Raw genomic sequence first — 9287 nt, 5'->3', positions numbered from 1 at the left:
ATCATGTCCTCTTGATACCTCTCATTACCTTTATTTACTCATGGTCTTCATCTGTTGGTACTGCTATAGCAGAATACCTGAGACTATGTAATTCATTAAGAATAGAAATATAGCTCCTTATAGTTTTGGAGGCTGATAAGTCCAAGATTACAATTATGGCATCTGATGAGTGCTTTCTTACCTTATTCTCACATGGTGGAAAGCAGAGGGTGAGAGTGTACTAACTTCTGCAAGCTCTTTTGGTAGTTGTCTTGAAAGGACAACATAAACCCCATTTGTCTCCATTTAAGGACCAGGACTGATTCTGAAAAGAAGGCTATAAGACATCAGCTCCTGGAACAGACCATAAAATCCAGTACAAGATCATAAAACCCCCTCCCAAAAAAACAGCCTGGGGATAACCACAAGAACAGGAAAATATCTTGTCCTGGGATGGGCCATCTGTGCTGGGAAGCTCCATCTTATCCTGCAGTTAAACGTTTATGACATTGGAATGCAGACAACTGACTACCTGGTACAAGCCAATCAGAAGCTGATCCCAGTACCTCCCCAGCATCAACCAACAAAATATTAGATTACCTAGCCCACTATATATAGAAGAACTAACATAGTAGCCAATCAAAGTTACAGTAATGTCACTGATTTGGCCCCTGCCAATCACATTAGAGATTGCCTAATCCTTGTAGAGAGTTCTCCTGGTTCCCTATAAGAAGGCCAATGCACCTATGTATAAAGTCACCATTTCAAAGAATGGTTGACAACCCCCACGCCCAATGCTCTGCATGCTGGATGTTTCTACAGAATAAACACTCTTTGTCTTTGCATATTATCTGAGTCTGGGGTCTTCCTTCAGTGATTATCAGACCCTTACAGTCTTAGGGATACCTATTGCTGTGATGAAACATCATGACCAAAACAACTTAGGGGGGAAAGGTTTTATTTTGTTCATAGTTCCATTTAACAGTTCATCAAAAGAAGTGAGAGCAGGACCTCATACAGGGCAGGAAACAGGAGAAAGGAGGTTATGCAGAGGGCATGGACAGGTGCTACTTACTGGGTTGCTCATCATGGCTTGCTTAGCCTCCTTTCTTATAACACCCCAGACTACCAGCACAAGGATGGCACCACCCACAATGGGCTGGTTCCTCCCCTGTCAATCACTAAGAAAATGCCCTACACACTAGAGTACAGCCTAATATTATGGGACTATCTTCTTAATTGAGATTTCCTTCTCTCAAATTCTCTCAAAGATGACTTTGGCTTGTGTCAAGTTGACATAAAACTATCCAACACATTAGTCATATTAATTTATTATGAAAGTGGAGCTCTTGTCACCTAACTACCTGTCCAAATGGCCCATCATCCAAGGCACTAAGGATTAAGTTTCTGGCACATGAATTTCTAAAAACATTTATTATTTATTTATGTATATGTGAGAAGGGTACAGAGAGCAAATATGAATGTGAATCACTTCATAATGTCAGAGTCCTCACAAACCAGTCCACTCCCAAAGGCATACCTCTGAAAACTGCTACATTTAAGACCAAGCTTTTCAACAAGCTTTGTGGGGACTTTAAATATCTAAACCAGTTATTCCTCTCCTCTGTCACATATCCTCTTTCATTCCCTTTACTCTGCTGCTCACTCATCTTCATTCCATCACTTTTTGTTTCTCTCCGTGCTCCTCCACTCCAAATTTTGCCCATAATCACTGTTCTTCAATACTTTTGCCAGTCCCAGGTGTCCTCTTTGCCCCCATTCAAGTTCTCTCAGATGAAATGCTTATATAATCAGATACCTCCCAGATATTCTCTAGAATAATAAAGATATAAAGGGTATTATTGAGTGGAAGTTATGGATCCCACTTTGAGAACTTGTAACCTTGGGCAAGTACTGATCTTTGAAACAGTTCCCTTATCTAAGAGATGGGAGCAAGGGGACTGTTGTATTGATTTGAGGCAGTTCAATATGTACTTCACAAAGTGTATGGCACACAGGACACATTTATTTCACTTCCTGTGCCTGTTGCCAGAACCTCTACACTGACCTTCTAGTTCTTTTAAAATATGTTCTTCACCAAACTAGCCTCCAATTTATTTCTTACTTGCAAGTTTCCCTTTTTACTACAAAGTTATATAGAAGCAGTAGTTCACAGGCCATAGCCATGCAGGGATAGTAAATCCACTCAGTTTTTTGAATTATTCAAAAAACTGTAACTTTTCTCTTTTTTTTGGTCTTCTACCATTTCTGTAACACTTCGGGATTTCCCCACACCCCAACTTTCTGGGCATCCTATTCTTTATTCTAAAGCCTCTCTTCCCACCATGTGACTTCTTGTCTGCCTTCATACCAGCTTAAAACAGCCTTTTCTGGAAAATTAAAAAAGGGAAAAAAGTGTGTTTGGGTGTGTGTGTGTGTGTGTGTGTGTGTGTGTGGTTTTATTTAAATGATTATTGAAATCACTTAGCACCTCTATGTAGTAGATGTTGTTCCTCTACAATTGTCAACTCATTTGTCATCACCAACTTAATCATGCAGAAATTGTTATGAGGAAACAGGACAGTAAAATTAAGGGTGTACTCAACAGCTGGCTGGGGTGTGGGTTTTATTTGGGCTATCCTGCACCGTTTTAAAAGAATAGTTTGTTATTGAATACACTGCAGGGGTGCAGTGAAGTGGGCGGTAACTAACTGCTTGTAAGTTTATATGTAATTTTAAACTCGGTATACAATGTTAGGTTACTTCATCTGTTTTAATAAATAAAATATGATGTCCTGTCCCTGGTTCAGAAAGTCCTATACCATGTAGTCAATAACCACACCTTCTCATTCCCAACACAATGACTGCTTTCTCTGGAAAGGCGAAGGCATTGTCAGTCACCACTTAAAACACTACTCTACTTTTTCCACTGGGTGGCCCTCTGTAGCAGTTAACTCTTAAGTTTGTTGTTTGAAGAGTCTTATGGTCCTTTAGATGCTAAAATGCAAACGCCCAGTACTATACAAAAGGATGGAATTCAAATTCAAATTACAACTGTACCCTGTGGCTACTCTCTGAGTTCACCGCAGGAATTCGTCCTTGTTGGAATAATTTTCTTAATTGGACCCTCCCTTTTTCTGCTGTGAAAAAAAATGGCGCCTGACGTCCTTAGAAATGCTAATCTCTGCAAAACAAACACTAGCTTTGCCAAGAGACTCCAGAGCGTAAAAGAAACTGTGGATGCGGGTTTTTTTTTTTTTTTTTTTTTTTTTTCGGGGAGGGGGGGTTGTTTTGTTTTGTTTTCTAATCGGTGACATCACCGACGCGGCCCACTATCCTCTGCGCCTGCGTTGAGACTGGTCGCCCTTGCGCGCCATGTTGACTATTGGCAGATGCTGTCTCAAAGGAAAACCTGAGCATGCGTAGAACAAACCGCTGTCCTAAGTTTAGGCGGCCGAGACAGCTAGTTGGTCGGATGCGGAAGTGCTTTCCAGGCCGTTTACAGAAAGGTCTACTCAACACCCTGCAAAAAATCTGGTTGAGTAAGGATGAGGGTCTGTGTTAGACTGGGGTCGCGAGCTGAGTGGTGGGTAGTTCTAAGGGGATGAGTGGAGGGAGGTTCGGGTATGTCATTGATGCGAGAGACTGGGAGATGGGATGATGGGGGCTTGAGAGAGCAGTAAACGGGGGTCTGCGGACTTAATAGTGGACAAAGTTACGAGGCTAGTTAGGATAAAGTGAGTCTTACTAAACTTTAGTTTTTACACATTTTCTAGCACAGTGATTCCCCCCTCTTTAGATGCGCCCCCTTGTTTCCGACTTCCAGTGTACAGCTCGCAGGAATCGTGGGGAAGAGTGCTAGATTGAATCAGCATTTAAAGACTTCTTTACAGCACCTGAGCTAGACAGCTCCAGTAAGGTGAGAGAAAAAGGAAAACAAACGAACAAAAAAAAGTTAAATGTAGAGCCTTATCGGCCTTTGAACATTTGGAGGTCTGAGGAGGGATAGATAGCTACCATTTGAATAATAGGTAGAGGTTTATTTTTTAGAGTGTAATAAATAATATTTGAGTTAAGAATTAAGTTGAGGCCCAGAGGTGGTGGCTCACGCCTTTAATCCCAGCACTTGGGAGGCAGAGGCAGGCAGATTTCTGAGTGAGTTCCAGGACATCCAGGGCTATACAGAGAAACCCTGTCTCGAAAAACCAAAATAAATAAATAAAAATAATTAACTTGAAAATAGAGAAGAAAATAGGAACTAATATTCCCTTATTTAAATGTCCATTCTTAGACATTCAAAAGCTATATATCACTTAATAGTTAACATTCAATTTATATATTTAAAATGTATGCCTTCAGTTTTATATATCTTTATTTAGAAATTTAATTTGGCTTAAGATATTTTTCTGAAAAAGTTTTCTAAACTTTGAGTTACAAAACATGTAGATAATAAGTGTGCAGTTCCATACATTATTTTAACAACTATACAGCATTTCATCCTGAATTTCTATTTATTATCACATTACATGTTTTCTATGATTGCTTTAGTTTGGCATTATTAAAATCTGTTCTATCTCAGTGGTATAGTACTGGCTTAGCATGCACAAAGCCCTAGGAATAGATTCTATCAGTACTACAAGGAAATGTTGCTGCTGATGTGGAGGCACACTCCTTTAATTCTAATACTTGGGAGTTAAAGGCCAGCCAGGGCTACGCAGAAAGATCTGTCTCAAAAAAAAACAACAAAAAACAAACAAACAAACGAACGAACAAAACAAAACAAAAAACTTAGAGTTGTCCATACTTTTCCAGAGAGTGGCTTCTCATGTGAAGCGATTTCTGGGCAGATGATTCTGAGTACTGCAAATCTAATGATTTCTATTTCTACTCTACTCTTTCTAGCTCAGCTTTCATACTACATTTGTTTTCTCAAGAAAAGCAGGAAATGGCCAAACCCCAGGTAAGTATGTGGTCTATCTGTTTCTATATTTTATCATAGATGTGATGCAATATATAGGCATCAGCACTGCAAAATAGGAAACTATACATTACTGAGATCAGTGAAAATGAAAAATAATTAAGGTCAAGTTAGTTGATGCATTAAGTAAGGGTAACAGATGTTTCTTAACTTAATGATGATGCTGTATTCTGAAGTTATGTCAATTCATAGTTGAAATTTCATTTAATACCCTTATCCCACTAAACATGGTAACATGGTATATTGTGGTGTGTATAGGCCATAATGACATTTCTTACAGGGAGCTATTTCTCAGTTCTGCTGCCTTATATCATGAGAGAATAGAGTATCAATTATGTTTATTCCAGGAAAAATCAAACTTTGAAGTATGGTTTCTATTCAGTTCACATCGTTTTTGCACTGTAAAGTAAAAGACAAAAAAAAAAGTTAATTCTTTAGTTAAGATTATCTTCAAGTTTCCAGTTTGTTGTTGAACAGTCTGGCAGCCATATGGTAGTATGACCAGTACCTTGGCTTGCCTTATTTCATTTCGATAGAGCATACCAAGGATTCAGGGAAAACCAAGGTTTTCTGGAATTGTATTTTGGGGCCTTTTTTTCTATGTCTTTATGCAGAATTGTCTTCAGTAATTGACTGATAAAATGTATCCTTGCTTTCCTGCAGTTTTTTCCTCACAAAATTCCCTAGAGAGAATAGAGACTTTGGGAATGAAGTCTCTTCTCTTTCAAATGATTTTCTGCAATCATTTCCTCAATTGGATTTTCAATTCTCTTGCATCCAAAAGACAAATTCCTCAAGATATGTACACCTTACCATCTTTTTTGTTCAGTGTTCAGTTTTCTTAATTACAGTGAAATCTTGCTGTTGTACAAGTTGATAAACGTTAACACAAGTAGATTGATGTCACTAACTGACCAGGGAGATGGAGAATAGTTTCATCTTTCCTAAAAGCTGTTTTATGCTGTCTCTTATAGTATCCCATCCTGTAAACTTAGGCAACTATAGATCTATTCTGTGTTATTACAGTTTTGTTTTCTCAAGGATGTCATATAAGATGGGGGTCATATATTTATAACCTTGGTTTGAAATTATATATTTGCATTCAAGATTATCAATTTGCGTACTGTTTGAAGAATATGTACATATAGTTTGAAGAATAATACAAAGGGGCCTGTATACTCACTATATCCTTCAGAACTATATATAGTACAGCATCACAGACAGGGTATTGACATTAACATGATCAAAATTTTGCATCACTTTAAGGCTTCCTCAAGGCTACATTCACTGCTCCCTAACGCCTGCCTTCCTGCCCCCCTCCCCCAACTTCCACCTCAGACCTAGAATTCTGGAAACACCTATCTGTTCTCTTATTTCAGTAGTTTGGTTATTTCATATGATATAAATGAAATCATCTAAGTAACAGATACTCAGGCCACGCAAGACCCTGGGCTCAATTCCCAACATTAAAAAATTATTGGTGCTATCTATCTCTGTTCTGGTTTTTAAAAAAAGAATATTCAGCATAGTTGTATATATTTACTGGATACTGTGGGGCTAGTGTGTTTGTTAAACTAGAGTCACCTGGGGAAAAGGAGGCTCAATTGAGGAAATGCCTCTGGCTGATTGGCCTTAGGGATCATTTTCTTGATGAATGATTGATGTGAGAAATCCTAGCCCCCTAGGGATGGTGCCACTCCTAGGCAGAGGGTCCTGGGTTATATAAAAAGCAAGGTGATAAGAAGCCACACAAAATGATGGTATTTATATATTGAGGAATGCGTAGATCACACCCAACACATCTATCACCTCAAATACTTATCACTTAATCCTGCCATCTAATTCTATACTTTGTCTGGTATCTACCATTTGCCTCTCTACTACTATTGAGTTTGATTTAGGTTCTACATGTAAGTGAGACAGTGTCCCAGGCTAGCAATGAACTTGCTATGTAGCTTACGCTTACCTCCCAGGTGCTAGGTTTATAGGTGTTTGTTTGGCCTGTGTCTTTTTTCTTAAAAGAATATATTGAGGTTCCTTGCTTGTTTTCAAGTGGAACTGTTTACTTGCTATTGAGTTCAGTTCCTTGTACTTTTTGGCTATTAATACCTTATCAGAAATAATGGTTTTTATTTTAAAATGATATAAAATTATTTAAATATAACTTTTATTTTCTTCCAATCCACATGTTTGCTTCTTCACTTTCTTAGCTATTTTTTGCTTATGTAGAAGTTTTTTTTTTCATTTAATCCTACTTACCTATTTTTATTTCTGTTGTTGAGCCTTAGGAATGACATCCCAAACCAACTTTTGCCAGACTGTGTTTTACTCATGGAATTTTAAATTTTTTTTCTTAACTTTTAAGGTCTTGATATGTAACCCACATTGGCCAGAAACTAACTGTATACCTTTTTTTTGGCCAGAAACTCTTGATCTTCCTGCCTCTCAGCATATGACTGCTATGCTGATATACATGTACCACCATGGCCAGGTCCTGTGTTTTCATCTAGGAGTTTTCTATTTTGTTCTGTTGATTTGTGTATGTGTCTTCCACCAGTATTACAGTTCCTTCACTAATGGAGCTTTACAGTAAATCTTAAAATCTTAAAATCTTAGTCCTTTTGACTTTTTTGCATAAATTTTAGGATGATCTTGCTTATATGTTTAAAAATATTTTGCTAGGACTGTGATCAAATTAAATAACATTGATTACAGTATACCTCTCCATTTATTTAGATCTTTGATCATCTCATTGACATTATATTGTTTCAGCATACATATCCTATGAATATATTTTGTTCTGCTTAGGTTACCATGAGACAATATCACAGTTGATAAAGATATAGTTCAGATATCAATATCACAAAAATTGATTTAAAAAAAAAGCAAGCCTCATTTTGGGTGGCTTAAACTATATAAACTTAACTTCTTATAGCTCTGGACACTGTAAGTATAAGATTGGGTGCCAACAGGGTTGGTTTCTGATACAGTGGCTTCTTGACTTGGTGGCTACCATTTTATGTGCTCTTATATGACCTTTCCTGTGTGTACATCATATGGGAAGAGGAGGGCAGAGAACTTAATTTGTTGTCCTTCTTCTTATGGACTCCTATCAAGTGAAGGCCCTACCCTTCTGACCCCATTTAACCTTACTATCTCCCTAATTTGCACCCCCAAGCCAAACCACATTAGGGATTAAGATTTAAATGTATATTTTGAAGGATACAGTTTCAGTCCACACTGATGTATCTTTTAATAGATTTATTAGTACATATTATACATTGTCATGGATAGGATGTATTTTGATCATTTTCACTTTTTTGGTATAGGGTTTCTCTGTGTAGCCCTGGCTGTCCTGAAACCCTGTATTGTTCAGATTGACCTTGAACTCAAGAGATCCACCTGCCTTTGCCTCCCAGAACTAAAGGTGTGTGCCACTATATCCAGCTAGTTTGCTTTTCTTACACTGTTTTCCTATTTAGTTTTACCATTAGTGTAATGTCTCATGATATTGAAACTATTCCTTTCACTTCTATTTTCTGGAAACTACTTTGAACTAGAGTAGATTCTATTTTAAATATTTCCTAGAAAGTGTTTGAACTGTGTGTTTGCATTTTTCATTGCAGGCTAATTAAAAAATATTCAGTTCCAGGGACTGAAGATATGGCACAGTGATACCTAGCTATAATAGACAATGAATGGTATAATATCCTAGGTTATATCCCTGTACCACAAAATAAATAAATATTCAACCTCTTTACTAATTCCAAATATATTCATATTAACATTTTTATCTTGGATAAACTTTGATGTCTGAAGAATTACTCCATTTATATGTATATATATATATATATATAATTTATTTTTTAGATTTCTTGTAGCCTCTCAATATCTATAATTTTATTGGTAGTATTACCAATTTATGACCCCACACTTTGACAGTCTTGCTAAGGCTTTATAAAGTGTTTATCCTTTTAGATTTATTTTGTTAAGTTTTATGTGTATGAATCAGGTGTCTTTGTCTGCATGTATGTATACATACCACATGCCTGCCTGGAGTTTAAAGAGGTCAGAAGAAGGCATTAGATTCCCAGAACTTGAGTCATAGAAGGTTGTAAGCTCTCATATGGGGCTGGAAATGAGGGTCCCCTATAAGAACAGCAAGTGCTTATAACCACTGAGCCATCTCTCCAGCCTATTATGATACTATTAAAATAATCATCATTTCTTTATTGATTGGTCTATGTTTTTTGTATTTTAAATTTCATTTGTTTCTGTTTTTTATTACTTCTTCAGTTTGTTTTGGGTTAATTTTCTTTTTTTTAACTTT

The 9287-nt window shown here is 37.1% G+C and overlaps 1 protein-coding gene across 4 annotated transcripts in view; it reads left to right on the top strand.

The window, feature by feature from the left end:
- Positions 1 to 3424: 3424 nt before the first annotated feature.
- Znf182 (zinc finger protein 182) overlaps positions 3425 to 9287 on the top strand; it is a 39486-nt gene continuing 33623 nt past the window's right edge. For 3 of the 4 annotated variants that reach the window (XM_029534535.1, XM_029534539.1, XM_029534537.1), the window contains exons 1-2: positions 3425 to 3521; positions 4882 to 4939. In XM_029534535.1, coding sequence (XP_029390395.1) covers positions 4925 to 4939 — 15 coding nt within the window. In that variant the 5' untranslated portion in view covers positions 3425 to 3521; positions 4882 to 4924. Of the gene's footprint in view, positions 3522 to 3755; positions 3899 to 4881; positions 4940 to 9287 lie in introns of all 4 variants that reach the window. The other variant, XM_029534536.1, reaches the window with a different exon arrangement.

The sequence above is a fragment of the Mus pahari genome, chromosome X (genome assembly GCF_900095145.1).
Source record: "Mus pahari chromosome X, PAHARI_EIJ_v1.1, whole genome shotgun sequence".
Taxonomy (NCBI): domain Eukaryota; kingdom Metazoa; phylum Chordata; class Mammalia; order Rodentia; family Muridae; genus Mus; species Mus pahari.
The sequence above is the reverse complement of the archived record's forward strand: the minus strand, read 5'-3'. Positions and strand labels throughout refer to the sequence as shown.